Source organism: Cervus canadensis, chromosome 22 (assembly GCF_019320065.1).
Source record: "Cervus canadensis isolate Bull #8, Minnesota chromosome 22, ASM1932006v1, whole genome shotgun sequence".
In the NCBI taxonomy this organism is placed as follows: domain Eukaryota; kingdom Metazoa; phylum Chordata; class Mammalia; order Artiodactyla; family Cervidae; genus Cervus; species Cervus canadensis.
In genome coordinates this window covers 1,329,954-1,353,157 of record NC_057407.1, presented here as the reverse complement: position 1 = coordinate 1,353,157, position 23,204 = coordinate 1,329,954, and the positions used below count along the sequence as shown (strand labels likewise).

At 67.6% G+C, this 23,204-nt stretch overlaps 1 protein-coding gene across 2 annotated transcripts in view; it reads right to left on the bottom strand.

Moving 5' to 3' along the window:
- Positions 1-14,291: 14,291 nt before the first annotated feature.
- The window catches only part of EEFSEC (eukaryotic elongation factor, selenocysteine-tRNA specific), a 111,473-nt gene continuing 102,560 nt past the window's right edge, over positions 14,292-23,204 (bottom strand). Inside the window, exon 7 of one of the 2 annotated variants that reach the window (XM_043442049.1) lies at positions 14,292-14,677. In XM_043442049.1, coding sequence (XP_043297984.1) covers positions 14,490-14,677 — 188 coding nt within the window. In that variant the 3' untranslated portion in view covers positions 14,292-14,489. The remainder of the gene's footprint in view (positions 14,678-23,204) is intronic. The other variant, XM_043442050.1, reaches the window with a different exon arrangement.

Below are 23,204 nucleotides of genomic sequence, written 5' to 3'. Positions count from 1 at the left end.
CCTGAGCATCAGGCCCACACAAGGTGGTCATTTCTGCAGCTTCTGGCGTGAATCCCAGGCCAGCATGGACTGGGGCCACGGGGCGGACGCGGTGACCCCGAGTGCCCCGGCGGCTCAGGGCCTGATCCCACCCAGGAATGTTCCTGCTCCCGGCCTGGCCTGGGGCTTGACTCCTGACACCAGGGAGTAAATAACTTTCCATTTGATCACCTCTCTCCTGGTGCCTCTGGCTTGGGTAAAGTGGGTGGGTCCCCAGGCCAAGTCCCAGCTGCCCGCCCTGGGGCTGGGGGGAAGCGCTGGGGGCTGCGGTCGGAGTCATCAGCCTCCGCGGCCCCGAGGCTACGCTCATCCCGGTCACCTGGTCACCTGCCCTCAAAGCACAGATGGAAAGACCGAGGCGGGGACGGGGCGGGGCGGGCCGCAGAGCTCAGCGAAGGCCAAGGACCATCCGCGGGAGGGACGGGGGCTGGTCTCCAAATGTGCTCCCCACCGCGCAGGGGCGACTCGGGGGTCCTCTGCCGGGAAAGAGGAGACAGGCCCAGAGGCGCCCAGCCCCCGGCCTGGGCTGCCCAGCACCAGGCAGATCCGGTTCCGGCGGCGGACGATCAAGCGGGTCTGGGGCCGCCTGGCCGGCCGGTGCGGGGCGCGGGCGCCCGGGTCAGCTGGGGAGCGGGCGCGCGCCGCCAGCGGGCATCTGCATGACAAAGCGCGGCGCCGGTGGGAGCGGCCGGTCGCCCACCCGCCCGCGGCCGCAGCTGCCCGCTAAGCCGCCGCCCCGCGCCCGCCGCCCGCCCAGAGCTGGGGCCCGCCGAGCCGGGGCGGGGCGGCACGCGAGCCCGGCGCTCAGCTGTGTTTGCTCGGGGGGTGCTGCGCGGGGCGGGACAAAGGCCGGTCGGCCCGACCCCGCAGGTGGCGTGGGGGAGGGGAGGCCCGCGGGCCCCAGCCACCGAGGGCCCTCCGGTCCGGCGTCGCCGCCCCCGCCCCTCCACTGCTGTCTACACTCGCGCCCCCCACCCGCGCGTCCACGTCCATGCTGGGCCGGACCCTGGAGGTCATGTCCCCAGTGGGCCCCCGCTGCAGCCCGAAGCCCGGAACCAGCTCTCTCCGCTTCTCCATCCCAGCCTCCAGGGGCCTGGATCAAGCCCAGGCGTCTCTCTGCCCCCTCCCTGTGCTGGGGGGACCTTCACCGTCCTCCCAGCCCCACTGCGGCCGGGTCCGGCCCCTCAACCCTGCCTGGACCGCCTTCCCAGGCCCCCACCTCCAGCCCCAGCGGCAGCCTGGAGCCTCCTGTGGACCCCAGAGGCGACCTCACCCGTGCGCAGCTCCACACCGTCCCCGGGCTCACCCGACTCAGGGGGAAAAGCTGAAGCCCCCACAGCCCCCAAAGGGCTCATCTCCCTCCCGCCCTGCCCCCACTCCCGACCCAAACCCGCCGCCTCAGCCTCCTTCTTCCTGGAGCGGCCAGGCCCCAGGGCCATTGCACTGCCCTTTGCCCTCCTTGGGTCACTCCACCCGATACCTGTTTGCCTCTTGGTCCTATTCTCTCTCCTCGGCCTTCTGGACGCATGGCGGTCCTGCGCGGTGACCACTCACTCATTTCCTGTTCCCCGTGGAGGGGCGCCAGGGCGGACCCTGTCTCTCTCGTCCACCGCTACGCCCCCCCAGACCGCTGACTCGGGCACACGGAGGCGTCCAGCAGACAGCTGCTGAGTGCATGGATGCCTTCAGCACCGGCCGTCCACGGCAGACCCCTTCCAGCTGGAAGCGCTGAGACCCACAGAGAGTGGGCCGCCTGCACAGGGGGTCACAGCCGGCAAGTCTGGGAGGCAGGACTCGAATCCAGGCCCCAGCTTCCCAGGGAGGGGGCTTCCCTGGCGGCTCAGATGGTAAAGAATCTGCCTGCAACAGGTTCGATCCCTGGATCAGGAAGAATCCCCTGGACAGAGGAGCCTGGCGGGCTACAGTCCAAACACTTTGCAGTTTCACTTTTCACTTCCAAGGGAGGTCTTGAACTAGAGGCCCACCGGCTGTTTTTGGCCCTCAGAACAGTTTCAGGAAAAGTACAACTGGTGGCTATATAAAAAAAGATCGAGGTTTTGGGTCAAAACCCAGACCGCCAGGTTTTCTTGGCGAATCGGAACCCCTGGCCACACTGGGTGCTCAAGCCTGTGTGCCTGTTCCAGAGGGCTGCTCGCAGGCCGGGCCGGCAGACCCCCGCCCTGCCCGGGCCCCCTTCTGTGAACTTCCGTCCTCTGGGCCGCCGCCCTTGCAGCCCCTCTGCCTGGACTCCTCTCCCAGCATTCATTCCTTGGCGGGTCTCAGTCCAAATGAGCCCTCCTCAGAGAAGCCCGCCCTGATTGCTCCAGCTCACGATCATTATCTGAAATCGCTCGCTCCATCTCTTTGATGTGTGCGGTCCCTTTTTCCCAGTGGAATGGCATTCCTGGGAGGGCAGGGCCCGGGTCAGGCTTGCCACGCCTGTCCAGGACAGCGCCTGCCCCGCGGGCACCAGGGACATACCTGGTGACTGACCAAATGAGTGAACGGGGGGCTGGCCTGCAGCGCCCCTGGTTCCGGGCACTTCTCGGAGCTTGGGGCTCACACCCGTGCCCCCACCCCGCCAGCAGACCTCAGCAGGAGCTGTGTGCTGGGCAGTACAAGGTCGCGGGGTCAGGCCTCAGAGTGCCTGCTCTGTGACCACCTTGGAGGCTGAGGGAGCCTCTTCCGCCTCAGCCCCAGCTCCCCGGCTCCCGAGTCTTCCGGGCCAGCGCCGAGGTCGCCCGCCTGCCTCGTTCCTGTTCCGGCCACGCTGCCTTCAGTAGTAGAGGGGCTGTGGGGGGCTGACCGGTGTGCAGGCTTGCTCGAGATCCCCCGGGTGAACTTGAGCCGCTCTCCTGGCCTCTCTGAACCAGCTCCGCTGCCCCCTGTGAACCGGGACCCCCGCCCGCCCTGCCTGAGACCCATGCTGGCCCCTGGGTCACGCAGTGGGAACGCGGGACGAGGGTGCCTCCGGCCCGAATGCAGCCTCCCCAGGCCGGCGGCTCCGGGAGCCCAGCCCGCGGTGGTCACTACTTCCTGTGGGCTGCGGGCTGACTGGGCATCTGTGTGCTCACTCGTGTGTGGTCTGGGGTGACTTGTGACCATGGGTGGAAGTGTGTGAGTGTGAGACGGTGGGGCGAGGTGCCTGGAGCGGCCGGGCCAGTCCTCCCCAGCCAGGGGCAGGTGGGTAGGAGCGGGCTCTCCTGGCTTGCAGGCAGCCCTGGAGGCAGGAGCCTGCTGGGCCCCGCTGACCGGGGCTGGCCGGTCCGCCTCAGCCGGAAGGGACTGGTTGGTGTCGGGGAGGAGAGCTGGACCCCAGGGCAGCCGGTTCCCAGGCCGGGCCCTGCTGGTCACGCTCCAGGTCCCAGGCCCAGCGCCCAGGAGGGAGGCTGGACCCTGGCGTCGGGTACTGCGGCCCCCGGGCCCCCTCTGACCCTTCTGCTGGGCAGGTGCCCACCCACCTCGTCCTCCCCCTCGGCCACGCCTGGCTTCCCGCCCACAGCAGGACCCCGGGCACTACTCAGCTTGCATGCAGCCCTCCACATCTGCTGGCCGGAGAAACCCGCGTGTGCGGAGATGTGACCGCTTGCTCCCTGGTGCCAGCCCCCGACGCTGTGGGCGACCCGCTTTCAGATGGGCCCCTAGGGACAGGCCCTTCACCCACCCACCTCACACCATGCAGGAACCGTTTCTGACCCGCCAGCCCCCGAATCTAAGGGATTTCCGCGGCCCCCGCCCAGGAATCCGGGCTCGGGTTGGGGTGTCCACCGTGTGCCCCAGAAGGTGTCCGCCCGGCCGCTTCTGAAGCATCGAGTCTGGACGCACAGACAGACCGCATGAGGGGGAGACACGCCCACACTCGGGGTGCTGACTGGCGGCAGCTGTGGCCTTGGGCCCAGGCCTGGGGTGCCCACCAGGAGCCCAGCCCTGGCTGGCCTGAGCGTCACCCCGATGGCCGGCGGGTGACCGACCGGCCGTCCCCCTGCGGGGCTGGCGCGGGGAGTGGCCTTGTGGCCTGGGACGCACGTGGAAAGGTGGAAGCAGCTTGCTGCCTCCGCATGCGTGCCTGTGACTGGGCCCACCCCCCTGTGTGTGAGCGTGTGTGACGCGCAGCCACACTGAGGCCCCCGCATGGCACCCGGCGGCTGTGGCCCAGGTTGCTCACCTCGGGGGCTTTTGTCTGTTTCTGAAGTGACAAGAGGCATACAAAAGGGCTTTTAATTAAATCAAAGGAGGAAGCGGGCCGGCTGGGCTGCTATTATGTTACCAAACGCGAAAATGAAAACTTATTTTTAAAGCTCTGGTATTAATTTGAGATTATTCAGATAGTTAATTAAAAGTGCAGCATGTGTTAAATATTATTTCAACAAAGATTATCATCGGGTCTCCATGTAATGCAATCCACGGGCTTGGGGAGCGCTATGCAAATGCTGTGTGGCTGGGAGGAAGGGCCCGCGGGGCTGGGCGAAGGCCACTCGTGCCCGCTCCCCGCAGGGGCGGCCTCGCAGACCCGCCCGCGGTGGCGGCCAGGCTCCCTGGTCCGGGCCCGGGGTGACCGGGAGACCACGACCCACTCGGGCCTTCAGGGGACCGGGGCGCACAGCTGCGGGGGTGCTGGCCGGGGTGTGGGTGTGTCTGGGCGCTGGTCCAGCCGTCTCTTGCATATGTGCCTCGGGCACAGGATGCGCGTGATTTGCACCGGGCGGGGGGCGGCCCCGAGCGTGCCTGTCCCCTCTCGGAGCCCCCGCTGTACATGGGGGTCATGGTGGGGCATGCCTCGCGGGGAGGATCACGGGGGTCACGGGGCGTGGGGCACACGCCTGTCTGCACAGAGCACTGCCAGCCTGCTTGGAGCTTGAGCCCGAAGCAGCCATGTTTAAAGAAAGTGAAGCTGACTGTCAGGTTTTATTTAACTGGTGTGCCCCAGAGAGTGCCGGTTCAACAGGTGACCCGTGTAAACACTGCTGGCCGTGGCGGTCTGCGTTTGCTTTCCACGCTGAGCCCTGGAGGTCGGGGGTGCGGGGCCTGCAGGCACCCTGGCCAAGCCCTGCATTCAGGTGTCCCCGCCGGGCCGCCTCCGCGCCGGCCTCGGAGGCGCGGGCCGCTCCTGCCCTCTGTCGGCCGCCGGCGGCAGCGCGGGGCCCGCGGCTCACCCGGCCCGTGGGCCTGTCCCTGCCCGCGGGCGCCTCGGGCCATTTCCCACCAGGGGCTGCGGCGCCCACGGGAGGGCAGGGGCTCAGAGAGGGCTCGCCACCGCCCAGGGTCACACAGCACAATGCCAGGGAGGGCCCAGCTCTGGCTGCCTGGCCGTGACCCCCACGGGCCCTCGGCTGTGAGCAGGGTGTCTCTGAGGTCTGCTGCACGGCCCGGGCACAGGCGGTGCCCAGTAAATCCATCCCGGGCGCGGTACCATGCCAGGACGCGCCTGCCCCAGGGCCCGGGGCCTTGCTCAGTGCCCTGGACCTCAGGCCGACGGCTCTTCTGGTTTGCGAGGACCTTGCCGACGTCCCCGCCTAGTCACCCTCGGAACCCAACAGGAGCCTGCATGTTCACGACTCCTGTCTCTCATCTCCTCTGTACTGGGCTGGCAGCGCCCCCCGGCCACCCCCAGCCTGGCTCAGCGCCTGGGCACCCCCGGGGAAGGAGCAAGACAGCCGCGTCAGGAGGGGACACAGCGTGCCGGTCGCCGGGAACATCAGACACCACTAACGCCACATCCCAGCGTTCTACAACTGGCCCCTTACTCAAGAGAAGTCAAACTCAGGTTCACCTGAAATTTCAGTGGCTTATTCACAGTGGCCCCACACTGGAAACCGCCTGACCCTTCCCCAGCTGGAGGACGCACGCACAGTGCAGCCTGCTCAGCGGCCAACGGAACCACTGCCCAGGCTACGGACGGTGCGCGGGCCCAGAGGAGGCAGCGCGGCCACTGGCACGGGACCCCCGAGACGACGCACGACCGTAGGGGCAGAAATCTGACCGCGGCATGAGGGGTCACGGGCGCCGGCAGGATCTGGAGGGGCGACTCGACTGCAAAGGACCGAGTGCGTTTCCCCAGGCTAACAAGCTGTGTGTGTGAAAGGCGTGTTTTTCTCTGTAGGCAGCCAGCAATGATTTCCAAAAAACACAGCTAGTTGCAGACTTTCAGAGTCTCGGATGCACTCAGGGCCCCCGCCTCTGGTCCCGATGGTGAGCTTTGATCCTGCAGCCTGGGAAAGGGAAGGAGGGGGTGGCCTGCTCCCCACGACGACAGGCAGGCCGGGGGTCTGCAGAGGCTCGACCACGGAGCCTGGAGGGTCCCAGGCTGGAGGCTGCCCCCACGACTCACTTCCCACGTGGCTGTTGGTGGGAGTGCATTGTGTTGTGCTGTGTGCATGTTTCACATGTTTGAACTAGTTCCCTAATAAACACGACAAATGCTGAAGTGATTTAAAACAAGAACAACATGATTCCCCCTGCAGAACCCTGCCGGCCTCTCCTGCAGCCCTGGGAGCCGACAGCCACTGCGGGCTGGCGTAGCGGGCGGCCGGGGCCCGGGCCAGGCCGTGCATGAGTTTCTGGGTGTCCCCGTCCCCGCCCCCCATCGCCAAGGCTCCGGGCGCGTTCTGTCCCGTAGCCCCCGGGGGTGGGCGCTGGCTTCCCACCAGAGAGGACCGAATGGGGTGCGGCCACTGCCGAGGACCAGCTGTGAGGCTGGGAGCACAGTGTTAACCAACTGGAGGCAGAATTTACATGCCGTGAAGCTCCCCAATGAAAGCAGACACGTCAGTGGTTTTAGTGTGTTGACAACGTGGTGCAACCATCACCATGATCTAAGCTGAGGACGTTTTGTCCCCAAAAGGGAGCCTCACCCACGAGCCGTCACTGACCCCGGCCAGGCCCCCTGGCCCCTGGCGACCACAGCCTGCTGTCTACAACTGTGGGCTTGCCCACTCAGGACCCTTCTGAAAACGCCACGATCTGATGTGTGACTTTGCTGCTGGCTTCTGTCACTGAGCCTGTTTCCAGGGCTCATCCTTGTGGAGCCTGTATCTATTTAAATTCCACATTTCACTTCTCCACTCATCAGAGAATCGGGTCCTCCCTACTCTTCCGCTCTCCTGACTCATACGCTTTCACGTGGACCGACGTTTTCAGCTCTTTCTGTGGACTGATGTTTTCAGCTCTCTTTGGTGCCGGCCTAGGAGTGGAATTGCTGGGTCATATGGTAACTTTTGAGATGGCTGGATGGCATCACCAACTCGATGGACATGAGTCTGAGTGAACTCCGGGAGTTGGTGATGGACAGGGAGTCCTGGCGTGATGTGATTCATGGGGTCGCAGAGAGTCGGACACGACTGAGCGACTGAACTGAACTGAACTGATGGTAACTTTATTGCTACTTTTTAAAACAGCTTCCCTGTGATGTAACACATACGGCTCAGCTCACTCCGCGCGTGTGATTCTGTGCTTCCGTGCAGTCACCGAGCTGGCCCCATCACCACAGTCAGCATTAGATCCTGCCCAGCACCTGGAAGAGAACCCTGTCCCCCATGATCGCCGCCCTCTCCCTCCCACCCTCTCCTGGCCCGAGGACGCGCCCTGTCTCCACGGAGTCGCCTGCTCTGGGCAGCCCGCACGTGGGGAATCACAGAACACGGCTTCCTGAGTGTCTGGCTTTTTCTCCTCAGTGTTTGCAAGGCCCGTCCTCATGGCATCAGCTTTGCATCCCTTTGTTACCACTATCATCACCGAGCAACGTTTCAGGTGACCGTATCTCATGGGGCAGCATTCCGGGTGGTGTGTGGGTGCACCCAGCTCGTGCTGCTTACCGATTCATCAGCTGATAAACGTCAGCGCCGCTCCCACTTTGGGGCAGTAACTTTCACTTTCTAGGAGACCCCCCCGGCGGTGGCCAGGGAGCGCGTGGTGGGCACCTGCTGTGTGCACCCCCCCATCCTCACCGCTCCCCAGCAGGGCAGGTCCCACCGGACCCTCGTCTTGCTGGGGCCCACATCTGCTTGTGCCGTTGAAAGCAGGGTCTGGTGGCTATGGGGTCTGGGAACAGGCCACGTGACCCCCGGGGCAGGCGGCCCATGGAACCTGCAGGAAGGACTGGGATGCTGACTCTCCCTGGAGAGAGGCCGGACTGGGACTCCCAGATTTGAGGCCAGGGCAGCAGCTGTCCCCGCCCTCTTGGTGCCCCTCAGAGGGGGCAGGCCATTCCAAGAGGCCCCGAGGCCCCGGGCAGCACACAGGAGACCTCAGTCCTGTTACTGGTCAAAGGAATCAATGAGGCAAAGAACCTCAGGCAGTGGCCGATGGCAGCCGAGGCGTCTGGGGGGGATGAGGGCAGGGTGGGCTTCTCGGAGGTGCTGGCTGGGGGATGCCGCCCCACAGGCCAGCCCTGGGGGCAGGGAGCTGCAGGTGCAGACTTGGAGCCTGCGGCGTCCCCCCGTGAGGGGCTGCTTGTCTCGGCTGGGGGTGGATCGCCCCGTGTCTGGAGGTGTGCAAGCAGAGGCTGCGGCAGTGGGCCCCGCCTGGCCCGGGGGGCCCGGGCACGCAGGCCGGGTGACGTGCCCGCTCTGGAGCACGTGGTGTCCACAGGTGGGCTGGGGAGGGGTGCTCGGGGCTCTGGGGGCAGCCGGCCCCTTGGTCCTGTGGTGATGGGGAGATAGGCGAAGGCTGGCGGGCTGCACCCGGGAGGAATGCGCCCGCCTCCCGCTCGTAAAGCTGCTCCTCCCGCCTCTCGTGTGTTGGAGGAGGTCATGCAGAGGTCACCGTCAGGAGAGGCTGGCACAAGGCGCGGAGGCCAGCTCCGGCGGCTCACACCCTGGGGCGCAGGGCCCACGGTGGACCGGCTCCAGGCTGCTCACACCCCGGGGCGTGGGGCCCTCAGCGGGCCGCCAGGCAGCGCAGGGTGGGCAGGGAGCGGAGGCGAGCGCAGCAGGACTCAGAGCTGCATTTGGCTGAGAGCCCAAGGTCAGATTCTCGGTGCCCCCAGGGGTACTGCCCAGGGGACCGCAGAGACGCGGACGAGACCTCCAGCCCCTGGCCTGTGCTGGGGCCACTCACGGGGGCCCTGGGGTCATGGGGCCCAGCTATGGGCGGGCCTCGGCCCAGGCAGACTGGGCTCACTCAGCAGTTGTGCAGGCAGGGAGCGGGCCTGGACAGGCCGGAGGGCGTGGTGTGGCCCCCTGTGCCCTGCTGGTCGGGGACAAGCCTGGGATGCCCAGCTCGGGAACCTGGGTGTGGTGTCCTTGGTGTCTGCGCCCAGGCTACCATTTTCTGCCCCTGGGCCCCAGTGGAGGGTGCAGAGCTGGAGGCCGTGGGGACCCAGCGTTTCTCTCCGGGGGGCCCGGTCTGGGTCCTGGCCTGGGTTTGGCTGGTGCGCCTGGCGCGCCTAGTGGAAGCCGGGAGGTGGGGGTGCCATGAGTAAGGGGCCTAGAGCCCGGAGCCCTCGGGGGACAGGCTTCCCCTCGGGGCCCTGATGGGAGGCTGCTCTCCCCGGGGAGGCCGCCCCCCGCCCGCCCCGCTCCGGCCCACCTGCCCGCTTAAGCCCGCCTCCAGCAGAGCCGCTCTTCTGTGTGCAGTGAGGAAGGAAATTGCAAATTAATCTTTATTTCCATCTTGGAAGAAAATCTTAATTCTCTGCATGGAAATGATCCCCGTCCTCCCAGGGAATCAATTACCGGCTGCCTCTGCAGTCAGCCCCGGCCAATCGGAGCAGGGCCCCAGGCCCCACACCCCCCACCGTCTCTGGGGCCCTCCCCGGGGTGCACTCAGCTCTCAGGGTGCCCTGGCCCTCTGCGTGTCTCTCAGAGTCCGCCCCACTGTCTCCCCTGGGGTCTATCTCTCTTTCTCTCCTGCTATTTTGCTCTGTTCGTTTCTCACTGTCTCTGTAGCTCCCTGTTCCCAGCACCCCGGGGGCCTCTGAGCTGCAGCCTCAAGGGTGGGCCTGGGTCCCGGCTCAGCCCTGCCCCCAGGGTGGCCTCGGGAGCCGCCAACGTCCACACTAGTGCCTGTGGGCGCCTCAGGCTGGCCGCCCCTGTCCAGGCCTGGCCCCTGGCTTTGCTGTGAGGGTTTCCAGCCGGGGGCGGGTGGGGGGCGCCCTGCCGGCCCGACAGCCTCAGTGTTTCCACCCGAGCTGTGGGCACCCCCGGGGGTTCCCCTCCCAGCGCCTCCGCCCGCTGGGAGATGCTTGTCTCTTTATCAGCGGCGCCCTGTGACTCTGACAACTGTCTCTCCTTATCAGCGGCCCACCCGGCGTCCACAGGGTGGGGGTGGCCGCGGCCCGCCCCGTGTCCACCCGCGCACCCAGACCCCACTCTGCGCCGGGACTCGCCCTGAGGGGCAGAGGACCCCCGTCTGCCTCCGTTTCCCTGTGAGGAGGGGGCCCAGGAAGCGGGGTGTCTGTTCCCCAGTCCGTCCCCGGCTGGAGCCCCCCCCGCACGGGCAGGTATCGTGGTGGGAGCGCCCATCACCCCAACTCCCCTGAGCCCTGAGAACCAGGAGGCGCCACTGACCAGAAGCCCACATCCGATTAAGGCCAGTCCCTGCCCCTTGTGCAACAGTCTGCCCACCCTGCCTGCCCCCGGGGGGCCCCACTGCCTCCGCCGGACTCACCCTGGCTGAGTATCTCCAGCCACATCCAGATCTCCTCCACCCGCCCCCCCGGCCCTGCAGAGCACGCCCCGATTTCCCTCCTCTCCCGTCTGGCTTCGTCCCCCACCCCCCACCCCTGGGTGCCACATCTGGGAGCCGTGGGGCTGGGCTCAGCACGTCCAGGAGTCCCGCCCCCCTTCTGCTGTGGGGCCCCACCTCGGGGCGGACGTCTGCCCCTGGTGCCAAGGGCAGAGGCCCTGCAGAACCCCCTGCCCCGCCTGGCTGCGGCCCCTCCTTCTGGGCTGCCCGCCTGTCCTCCAGACAGGTCCTGCCCACACAGGCCTGGACGGGACCCTGGGCTGAAGCGGGGGTCGGCGTGCTCGGGGCCCGGCTGGAGGCCTCGGGGAAGCTGGGCCCCCAGGGCCTGCCTGGGGCTCCGGGGAAGCCCGGGTCCTGTGTCTGGCTGGTCCACCCTCACCTCCCCCGGCCACCCGAGGCTGCAGGGTGGGCTCAGAGGCTGCGGCCGTGGCTGGGGGGCGGGTGCCCTGCTGGGTGGTGGCTGTGGGAAGCTGGGGGCCGGGCTGAGTCTGTGGGTGCCTCCGGGGGATCAGGTGGGAGGCAGCCCGGGTGGTCGGCTGGGCTCCCGGCCGCCCTTTATCTGTAGCCCAGCTGTGGCCGCAGGAAGCGGCCGTTTCTCTCTGCCGAGCTGTCTCCCCACCAGACCTGGTGATAACGGAGCAGGGGGACGGCGTTGAGCAACACCCCGTGGGCGCACGACCTCTAACCTGCTGGCCCGGGGGGCCGGGGGCACAGGGCAGGTGCTCAGTAAGCGCGCAGTGACCAGCCCCAGGCATCTTCCCAACCCTGTCCCCTCCGTCCCCTCTCTCCCCGGGGACTAGGCCTCAGCCTGCACGCCCCCCACCCCCTGCCCAGCCCTGCCCCTGCTGGCCCATCACCAGCCCGTCCTGGGGGTCTGCTTCCAACCCGAGAGGCCCCTGCTCCCCGGGAGGGCCTGGGGCTTGGCGAGGGGTGCCCAGAGCTGGTGGGAAGTTGGGGGCTGGGGGCTCCTCTGAACCCTGAGCTGACACTCTCACTGCCTCGACAGCTGCGCCCGTCTCCCTGCCCTGCCGCAGGCCCAGGGCTGGGGTCAGCTGCCCCAGGGGGCATGGTACCCCACGCCTGGCACCCCGCTGCCTGGCTGCCTCCCAGCCGTCGAGCCCTTACCCTGGCTGGGCTGGCTGAGTGGCCCTGTTCTCTTTAATCAGAACTGCTGTTGTGGAGGCTCCCTGGGGCCCAGCCAGGGCTGGGGGACGCAACCTCACCCCGCCTCACACAGCCAAGGGGGACAGACACGGCTGAGTTCGGAGCTGGGAGGCCGTGGCCAAGGACAGTCCTGAGCACCAGAAGGGAGCCTGGAAATTCCAGCCACTGTGAGGAGGCCTGGGCCCCCTTGGGGAAGCTCGGGTGTGTGCAATGGGGTGGTGAGTCCCTGTGCCCACCCCACCAGGCCCCGGGGACAAGCTGGCCTGGAAACGCTGTTGCCCTGTGCACACCGGACCTGACACCCGCCTCGTCACCCCACTCCCACGACATGATGGGCAGGGCCCCCGGACGGGGCACCCCCCCAGACACGGGCCCCTGGGCACGCGCCAGCCGGCAGGGGCCGGCGAGGACAGAAGCTGCCCCCTTGCCTGCCCTGGCCCCCGGGGTTTCCCGTTGAGGAGACTTTATCTGTCAAAACTGTATTAACCCAGAAGCCTGTTTCCATCAGAGTCTCGATTCCAGAGACGCTTCCAGATAAGCCTTATCGCCCGGCTGGTGCATTAGTCCCGCCAGCCAGCCGGGGGCCTGCGGATCACGGCTGCCCCTCCCGCCGAGTGAGCCTGTGGCAGGACGCCTGCTCCTGGCCCGTTCCCTGCGGGCAGCTCTTTCTGAGACCGCGGCGGAGGTGCTGGGGCAGGGTGGGGAACTCTGCAGACATCCAGACCCTGGGTGCAAAGCCCAGCTGCACTGCGCATGGGCGGCCCCCACTTCTAAACTGGACCCCTGCTTCCCAGGGCACCCGGCAGGTGGGGGCGGGTGCAGATGTCACTGGCTGCTGCAGGGCCCTCTTCCTGAGACGCAGAAGGTCTGAGGGTGCCCGGAGCCACGGGAAGCGGGCACTGACCGCGAGAGCACAGGGTGCCCGCCCCCAGCTGCCCGCCCACCTGCCGTGCGCCCCTTTCGAAGGCTGTGCCCGGCCGACGCGGCTGGGGCGCTCGGGTTTTGACTGATGCCAAGCCTGATAGCGTCTCCTCCCGGGCCGCGGGCCACGCGGGCAGGCACACTGCTCTGGAGCTGCACGCCGTGGCCGGGGGCCCCCGCCCTGTGCCTCAGCGTCCCCGCCCGAGTCCACCTCCTGCCTGGGGCCGCTGCTCCCCTGGAGTGCACTGGTCTGGGGGCCGCGGGGCCTCTGCCGAAGTCACCCCTGGGGACCCCGTCCTAGGGAGATGCGTGCAGGCAGCAGTGGGGGCTGAATGGGAGCAGGGCCCGGAGTCTGGCCGGCACAGGGGAGTCGGTGACGGTCCGCGGGGGCTTCTCGACTGGGACGTGGGGGCCGGGTCTGGGCCCTCCCTGCCTGCCTGGCCCTCCGCTACCGTCCTGGACGCTGACCTCTCGCCTGGCATGGCCACGTGCACGGGTCCGGCAGGCCCACGGCACCCTGCCCTCCCAGGGCCCTGGCTCAGGGCTGACCAGGCCCTAGTCACTGATCACAACCTGTCCCTGGTAATACTTTTAATGCCGTGTCTGCAAATTAAAGCATGATGCGCCGATTACCAGGGTAAAAGCGAGGCCTCTGTGTCTACCCGCAGGCCAGACACAGGGTCGCTGCATCATCTGTCCGTCCTGCAGACGTCTGTAAACGCCTGGATGCCCTGTGAAGTGTCCGCAGGGACGGCAGGGCTGCCGGGGGCAGAGGAGGCCGGGTGGGGCTCTGCGGGGCTCTGGGGGGCTCTGCGGGGCCTCTGGGGGCCTCTGCGGGGCTCTGGGGGGCTCAGCGGGGCTCTGGGGGCTCTGCGGGGGCTCTGCGGGGCTCTGGGGGCTCTGAGGGGCTCAGCGGGGCTCTGGGGGCTCTGCGGGGGCTCTGAGGGGCTCTGGGGGGCTCTGCGGGGCTCTGCGGGGCTCTGGGGGGCTCTGTGGGGCTCTGCGGGGGCTCTGAGGGGCTCTGGGGGCTCTGCGGGGCTCTGGGGGGCTCTGCGGGGCTCTGGGGGACTCTGTGGGGCTCTGTGGGCTCTGTGGGGCTCTAGGGGACTCTGTGGGGCTCTGTGGGGCTCTGCGGGGCTCTGGGGGGGCTCTGGGGGGCTCAGCACCTAACTGAGAGCTGCCAGTCCTGGCATGTGGGGACAGCCCCCAGCCTGCCTCCTGCCCATGGCACTGGCCTGGCCCCTGCGGCTCCCAGATACCCCACGGGTGCTCCTCCGGGACGTGCCCTCCCTGGACGTGGCTGCTCTCTCAAGGTCCAGGACCCCCCGGGGCCACCCAGGCTGCCCAAGGACCTGACGCTTCGTGGACACCCTCAGCCCACTGGGCCCCTCCCGCGGCCCCAGACCCATCAGGAGCCTTGGTGGTTCCTCTGACGTTCGCCCTGGGAGGGAGGGGGCACCCGTGAAAGCAGAGGGACCAGCACAGCAGGTGGGCACCACGGGCGTTTATTTGCAGCTGCCAACTGGGCAGCCTGGGACCCCTTGACCCTTTCGACATGGCTCTTCCGGCGAGAAGCACAGGGGTGTGGGCACAGAGCCCGTCCAGGGCCTCCGGGGGGCGCCCAGAGGCAGAGGCACATCTGGCACTGCGGCCTAGCCGGGTCAGGGGGGGCCGGCAGGCACTCAGGGAGACTGGACCATGCGCTTGTGGGCGTCGAAGACGTAGCGCTTAAAGGACAGGCTGAGGCCCACGGGTTGGGCGGGCTCTGGCCGCTCTGCCTCCTCCGGCTTGGCCGCCTCGCCCCGGCCGGCACGGCCCCGCTTCTTGAGGGCGGACGTCAGGATCCTCTTGGACTCGGGGCTCAGGCCACCTGCGAGGCACAGAGGGGGAGCCCGTCACTCCACTGGGTCCCCGACTCTGCAGTGACCCCGCCCCCCGATGGAGCCAGGACCCCAGCACTGGCCGGGCCCGCCCCTCCTGCGACCCTGCACCCCCCCATGCTGGTCAGGCCACCAGCCCCTCTGGCCTGGGGCTCAGCGAGGCTCCCACCAGCTCCCAGCCCACTGCCAGCGCCCACCCTGCACCCACGCCCCTGGGGCAGCCCTGCGCTCGCTGGCCGTGTCCTCTCCTGCCATGAATGGCCCACTGCCCCGGGCACTCACGCTGACTATCACCCGAGACCTGAGAGACACTCTCCCACCCAGGGCGCGCCCGCGGTGACTCTGCGGGCGGCATCAGGGTTCTGCCCCAGGACCCCGATGGATTGGAGGGCGGAAGGAGGGGCCATGGAGCTCCGGCTGGCGCTCCCTCCCTGGGTGCTGGCCGACGCTGTCCCCCGACTGCAGGCCGAGTAGGGTGGCCCTCATTGCTCCCTGGTTCCTCTAAGCACCCACGCCGGGTGCAGACCCTCTGTCTCCCCTGCTGGCTGAGCGACGGCAGAGCTCACTTCCTGCTGGTGCCCCGCCGCCCACTGCTCTCTGTCCCCGAGGCCAGCCCTGGACCCTCACCACGCTCACGACGGCCGACGCTGTTCCTTGGCGCGGACGCCCTGCCCTCCCCAGCGCCAGGGCCCCTTTCTGCAGGGCTTGTCTTTACGAGGAGCCTGCCTGGGGGCAGCAAGAGGCAGCCTCTTCGTGGGCCACGGGCAGGGGCCACCCTACCGAGAGCCCTGGGGGGGCCGGCCGAGGCTCGGGCCAGCCCCGCACCAGCGGGCACCCCAGGCCGGTCGCTCCCTCCTGTGAGCTCCATGACCCTGCCGGGGGCCTGTGGGAGGAGCTGTGCCCGCCCCTCTGGGCAGCGAGGGTCCCGGCAGGCCGCGTGCCCCAGGACGGTGCTAGCTCCTGACACACACCGAGGGCCTCCATCGGCCACAGCCCCTGGCTGGTTGTCCAGGCGGGGTCCTCCCCGCCCCGCCCGGGCACTGGCTGGCTCCCCGAGGGGCGGAGCCAGCAGGAGCACCCACCTGCGTCACACCAGGAGGACCCCTGTGCCCCATGCCCCCCGCATGCCCGTGGGGAGCGGGGTCTGAGGGGGCTGGGCTGGGGGGGGTGTGAACTCTGGGCCACATCTGGGGCTGAATGCAGGCTGCCGCCCCCAGCCCATCACTGGGAGCTGGGGGCGTCCACCCGAGACCGACTGTGGGAAACGGTGCCGCAGTGGACCCGCCCAAGGAGCAGCGGTGCCCAGCCCTGCAGCTGCAGGCACCTGGACGGGGACGACCACAGACTCGGTCAGGGCGGCCCTGCTCCTGCACAGGGCTCCGTCCGCCTCTCCACTGCCCACCTCAGCCTGCATCCCCCGGGGGGCCGGGCGCTCAGCTGACGAGGCTCCGGGATGGGGTGGCCGAGGGGCCCGCTGCCCCGGGGAGCCAGGCTCCCGCTGGGCAGCGGGTTGTGGAACCACAGGCCCTGGGCCAGGGCACGGGGCGTGGGAAGGGCCCCGGGCCAGCCCTCCTGCAGGCGCCAGGCCGGCAGGTGCCCTCTGCCTCTGGGCTCCTCCTGCAGGGCGGGGGCTGGCACAGACCCTGGCAGATGGCACGGGCGCCCCGGCCCTCTGGTGCCGCGAGGTCTGATGGCTGCAGGGGCGGGGGCTCCTGGGTCCGCGCCCGGCGGGGAGACAGGCGCGGCCCAATCTGCGGGCCATCTCGCCGCGAGGGCTCTCGTTACACACGGCACAGACCTCGTGCCGACCGGAGCGGCGTGGCCGCGAGTCCACCGGACGCGGGCGAGGACGTGCTGTCTATCTGCCGTCCTGAGACACCGGCCCTGCTTCCCTCTGCTCCGCTACGGGGCGGCCTGGACCCAAGGCCAGGATGCCGACCAGCAGAGATGGTCCGCGGAGGCAGCTGGCTGTTGGGGTCCTGGCAATGCTTCCGGAGCCGCCTTGTTTCGCGGGGGCCTTTCCTGCGGCCGAGTGGCCAGTGGCGTGGACTGAGGGCAGGTCATGGCGTCGGTGATCACCTGGAAGCCTGCACACAGTCCTCCTGGCCTGGGGACACGGGGCGGAGGGGGGGGGGTGCGTCCTCAGAGCTCGGGTCTGAGAAGGGGCAGGAGCTCCCCAGTGGCCTGTCGGGGGCAAGGGCGGGGACAGGGGTCTGGCCTGCGGGTGCAAGCGGGTGTGTCAGATGAAAACAGAGGGTGAGTGGGGTCCCGCCTGGGTGCACAGACCAGGGGACCACCCAGTGGGAAACGCTGCCCACGGGGCAAGGGGCCCTGACCGTGACCCGGGCCGGTGGGGGCAGCAGGGAGGGCCACCAGGTTCCAGGCTCACGCAGCTCCCGGACCAGGGTTCAGGGCGCCCCCGCCCCTTCTTCCTAAGCCTGGGGACCCCCGGGCTCAGGGCGCCCCCGCCCCTTCTTCCTAAGCCTGGGACCCCCCGGGCTCAGGGCGCCCCCGCCCCTTCTTCCTAAGCCTGGGACCCCCCGGGCTCAGGGCGCCCCGCCCCTTCTTCCTAAGCCTGGGACCCCCCGGGCTCAGGGCGCCCCTGCCCCTTCTTCCTAAGCCTGGGAGCCCCCGGGCTCAGGGCGCCCCTGCCCCTTCTTCCTAAGCCTGGGACCCCCCGGGCTCAGGGAGCCCCCGCCCCTTCTTCCTAAGCCTGGGACCCCCCGGGCTCAGGGCGCCCCCGCCCCTTCATCCTAAGCCTGGGGACCCCCTGGGTTCAGGGCATCCCTGCCCCTTCTCCCTCAACCTGGGACCCCCCGGGCTCAGGGCGCCCCTGCCCCTTCTTCCTAAGCCTGGGAGCCCCCGGGCTCAGGGCGCCCCCGCCCCTTCTTCCTAAACCTGGGGACCCCCTGGGTTCAGGGCATCCCTGCCCCTTCTCCCTCAACCTGGGACCCCCTGGGCTCAGGGTGACCCTGTGTCTTCTTCCTCAACCTGGGACCCCCTGGGCTCAGGGTGACCCTGCCCCTTCTTCCTAAGCCTGGGACCCCCCGGGCTCAGGGCATCCCTGCCCCTTCTTCCTAAACCTGGGACCCCCCAGGTTCAGGGCGTCCCTGCCCCTTCTTCCTAAACCTGGGACCCCCCCGGGTTCAGGGCGTCCCTGCCCCTTCTTCCTAAACCTGGGGACCCCCTGAGTTCAGGGTGACCCTCCCCCTTATCCCTAAACCTGGGGACTCTCAGAGCCCGGCCGGCCTGCCCCACCCCTGACCAGCGGCCCCGGCGGCCTGGGGGCGGCGGGTGTGACCCTGGGGGCAATGCTGCTCCCCGCGGCCTCCCCTGGGGACACTCTCCCAGGGCCAGGCTGGCCTTTCTCACCGAGCGCCAGCCCCACACAAAGGCACAATGGGCTGGAGGCCGCTGGCCGGGCTGGGCTCGGTAATCAGGGAAGAATGTGGCCGTGCTGTTTCCCAAGGCCGGGCCGTGGGTGCCGCCCCGACACGGCCATCAAAGCCGCCAAACTGCCTCCAGCTGCTGGCGTGGCTTTCATGTCAGGGGCCAGCCCGGGAGAGGAGCCTCCACGCTGGTGGGCGGCCTGCACCCTCCAGTGGGAACCGAGCCCTGCAAGGGGCTGGGGGTCACCGGCCCCCTCGGTGGCCCCCCTTGGCCGGCCCAAGTCCAGCCATTCCAGCCATTCCTGGGGTAAGCAGCTCTGGGCAGAGCTGAGACGCTGGGGCCGGGGTGGGGGGTTTTGTGGGGGTCACACCGTGGGGTGACGGGAGCTCAGAGGGACACAGGGACCTTGAGCTCAGCCGGAGCCCCACTCTGGACGGGGCGGGTGTGGCTGAGGCCGCTCAGACTGGGCCAGGGCTGACCTGGGCCAAGGAGTGCGGTGGAGCGTGGGAGGCAAGTGAGCTTGGCGCGGGGCGGGTGGGCAGGGCCGAGCCGCCTGAGGGCTGGCACCCCCGGCTCCCCTCCTGCCGAACCCCGACTCGGGGGGATGGAGACTCTGGACGCCTCCTCCAGGAGGCCGGGCTGCTCACGTGCGCTCCCAGCCTCGAGCGTGGCGGGCTGGGCGGAGGGGGCCTGGTTTCCCTCCTTTCCCTTCCTGCTATGGACCCCGTATGTAAACAAAGATGCAATTTGCTTTAAAAAGATAAGGTGATTAAGCTTTTATCAGACGTGAGCTCCGCTGTCCCTGCGACAAAGGGAATCCGGGAGGCGGCGGCGACAGGCCCGTCCGGGAGCGGAGGCTCCCGCACTCGCCGGGTCCACGAGGCCCTTTGATGGGCGGAGGCGAGGCAGTGGGCGCCCGCACCCCTATTTTGATGTCTTAATGTTGCCTAATTCCTCCTTTAATTTATATTAAGCTTCTTAGCAGCAATGATGAATTCTTCAAAAACAAAAAAGGACCCTTTGCAGAAATCCTCCCCACACTGTGTAAATTGAAATTACAATGCAGCTAAGGCTTTGGCGACCGGGGGTGTGTGGGGAGGGAAAGCAGGGTGCCGTGCGGAAGGAAGGACTTTGTTTAAAAGTGAAAAAGAAAACCATGCTGAAATAGGAAATGACTTGGTTGTGAGCATCAGACAGAGGGTGGGTCATGGGGCGGCCTGGGCAGAGGCACCCGAGGTCGCCTGGAACAGGCAGAGCTGGTGCGGGGCTGCGTCGCGCCCGGGGACCCCCCGGCACCAGCGACGGCGCCCGCCCCCCTGGGCCAGGGCAGGCGTGACAGGGCTGTTCCCGGGCTGCAGCCCGGAGCCCCCGGCGGGCCTTGGACCCTGCCACGGCGGTGGGCACCCCAGCGCGGGGGCGGAGCAGGCCCGGGACCGGCCTCCTGGCACAAGCCTCCAGGCTCTCAGGCCAGCTCCTTCTCTGATCTGCCCTTCGGTCGGCAGCCAGAGATCCTTCCAGGACAAAGACCCGAGCACCCCCCTCAGAAATCCTCAGCCGCTCCTCAGGCTGGCGTCCAAGTTCTCCAGCCCGGCCGTGCCAGCCGTCTCCTGCACACCTGTGCGCCCACGCCCGCGGCTTCGCCCCTGCCAGGCCCTTCCGCACCCCTGCCAGGCCCCCGCCTTGACCCCCATCCCAGCACAGCCCCCATTACCCCTGCCCACACACCCCCACCCCCAACACACACAGCCGTCCTGAGGCGGGCTGGTCTGCAGAGAACACGCACACACACGCGCACACCTCCAGCGGGGGGCCCCGGACGCAGGCCCACTGCTGCAGACGCGCTGGTCAGCTCCTGGCGGCCGCGCTGGCCTCCCCCGGCTCTGAGCTGGGGGCTCCTGGGTCGGGACGAGCCAGCTGGGGGTACACACCCGCCGGCCCTGCCTCGAGGAGCCCACGCTGCTCACAGACCCTCCTGCGGGGGCCTCCTCCACCCACAGCCCCCTGAGGCTGGCGGGTGTGGGCCCGGGACCCGGTGGCCCCACCAACACGGTCCCCACCGGCGAGAAAGGTGAATCTGGACACTCGACTCTCACTCCCTAAACGCGTCCACTAACAGCAGTTAATCTTCAATTAAAATACCTAAAGCAGAAACTGTGATAACTGGTTTAAAAGGTAGAGCTTATTGACAATAAAAGTCTTCTTCATATTGCTTTTCTTAAAAAAAAAAAAAAAAAAATTCCCCGTATTAAAACTGTCATTTTTACGAGTCGGGAAAAAGCCTCGTCTGGGGTAATGAAGGGGCACAGAGGCTGGTGTGGTCGGCTCCAGGGCCCACGTGTGGCGGCCTGATCGCGCCCCGGCCCCGGCTCCAACGTGGGCGGGCGGGCGGGCGCCGCTGCTGCAGTCCCAACTGCCCCGGGGGCTCGGGGGTGACAGCCGGGTCCATCCACACTCCCGCCCGGACAGCAGGGGCCCCGGGGCCCAGCCTCCCTGGCTGGGGCAGAGCAGGCTGGCCAGCTCTCGCGGGCCCAGGGCAGGCAGGTGTTGGGGGGACCAGCCCTCACCCCGGGCGCCCCAGCGTGCCCCCCAAGGCTGGTGGCACGGTCAGCACATCCCCACGGCACGGCTCTGACAGCCGTCTGCTGCATGAGCTGGGCACGGGCGGTGACCCCTGACTCTCAGCACGTCCTGGCTCCCCTGCCCGCACGTCACCTGGTCACCGCATCTGGCCTGATCTCTGTTCCTCTCTCCGCTCCTCCGCCCTGGGTCAGCCCTTCCTCCTGGAGCCAGGACCCCCAGTCACCTCTGATCCTGCCACTCAGAAGGCGCCCGCGCCCCACCCAGCGTCCCCTCGAGCCCCATATTCTGGGCAGCAGAGCCAGAGCTCCTTCGCCGGGAATGGCCCTCTCCAGGCCGTCTCCCAGCCTCCTTCAAGTGAAGCTCAGTGCCGCCGCCTCCGAGAAGGCTCCTACCCTGGCCAGGCGCAGTGGCCCCATCTGTGCAGAGGCGTCTGGGGCTCCTTCCTGGGGCTCGTGTTCTCATCAGAGACAGGAAAGAAAAACGGCAGCCAGGGAGCAGACCGCCTTCACGGCATCTCTGAACTACTTGGATGACTCAGCCACCTTCAAACCCAGGGCCCTGGACACGTGAGTCTGCATTTCCAGTCGGTCTCAAAGAGCGTGAGGGCCGGCCCCACGGCTGCACTGGGCCTCGGCGCCGCCCGTTTCTGTCACCAGCGCGCCCCGGGACGCACCGCTTTGGTGACCGGAGGCGCAAGGTGCTGGGACAGCCTTGGCCTGTGTCCAGGCTCGGGGCTGGCCGCACCCCCCACGCAGGGCTTGATGCAGGCACGGCACCCGGGGGGCACAGGCTTGCCCGTGGGGCCCCCTCGCAATCGACAGCGGCGGCCAAGGGCCCGGCCGTGCTGGGTCAGCCGTGTGGCCGCAGAGGGGGTCCCCGCCCCTCTGTGCCCTGTCTCCTCACCCCAGCAGGGCAGTCACGAGGTCCACGGGAGCTCACGGGATGCGGAGCACTCAGGAGAGCACCCAACAGCAAGTGCGGTCTACACAGCGCGGAGCACAGACAGGCACACCCCATCAGCCCCGCCGGGGCCCGCCGGGCACGCGTGACCGCACACAGAGCCGGGCTCGCCCTCGGCGTGCACACAGCGTGCATGGACCCCTCTGCAGGGCACATAGCTATCGCTGCCGTGGGGAGGACGGAGCTACAGCAGAGAGCTGGGGGGCCCGCGAGGGGCAGGAAGGAGCCGGGGGCCGGGCGGGCGGCAGGTGCCCCGTGGGACCCCGAGCCCGTCCCACCGTGGGCGCCGTGGGCCGGACCGACCGCCCTCCCACGAGGCCGGGGCGGCGGTGGGGACAGGAGCGAGCTCCTCTCCCCCCTTCTCCGCATCCAGGCTCACCCCAGCGCGCTGCGAGGGTGCGCGGGGAGAGGGCGAGAGTCGAGAGGCAGGAATTCATGAGTGCAGAGAGCGGCCGTCTTTGGGGGGTGGGGGCGGGGGCTCCCTTTGCCAAAACGATAATTAATTTTTTTTTAAAGCAGCTACAAAGCCATGATTAAGCTTAGGGCCCTAAAACAAGCCCATAAAATCGAAAAATATTTATCTGGAAGGGTGGCAAGTCCAATAAAAGTTTTATGAATGTTTTACAACTGCCCTGTCAGGAAGCTGGCCTCTCAGTCACCCCCCTTCTATGAAAAAACAACACACACATGAGTGCACTCACGGACACAGACACACTCACACGGGCACAGACTCACACTCACGGACACAGACTCACACTCACGGGCAGAGACTCTCACTCACACAGGCACAGACTCACACTCACGGACACAGACACACTCACACGGGCACAGATACACACGGGCACAGACTCACACGCAGGGGCAGAGACTCTCACTCACGGACACAGACTCACACTCACGGACACAGACACACTCACACGGGCACAGACTCACACTCACGGGCACAGACTCTCACTCATGGGCACAGACTCTCACTCACACGGGCACAGACTCACACTCACGGACACAGACACACACTCACGGGCACAGACTCTCACTCACAGGCACAGGCTCTCACTCACACGGGCACAGACTCACACTCACGGGCACAGACTCACACTCACGGACACAGACTCTCACTCACACGGGCACACACTCACACTCATGGACACACACTCACACTCACAGGCACAGACTCTCACTCACGGGCACAGACTCTCACTCACACGGGCACACACTCACACGGGCACAGACTCACACTCACGGACACAGACTCACACTCACGGGCACAGACTCTCACTCACACGGGCACAGACTCACACTCACAGACACAGACACACACTCACAGGCACAGACTCTCACTCACAGGCACAGACTCTCACTCACGGGCACAGACTCACACTCACGGACACACACACACACTCACGGGCACAGACTCTCACTCACATGGGCACAGACACACTCATGGGCACCGACTCACACTCACGGGCAGAGACTCACACGGACACACTCACACTCACGGGCACACACTCACACTCACACGGGCACACACTCAGACTCACACGGGCACACACTCACACTCACACGGGCACACACTCACACTCACAC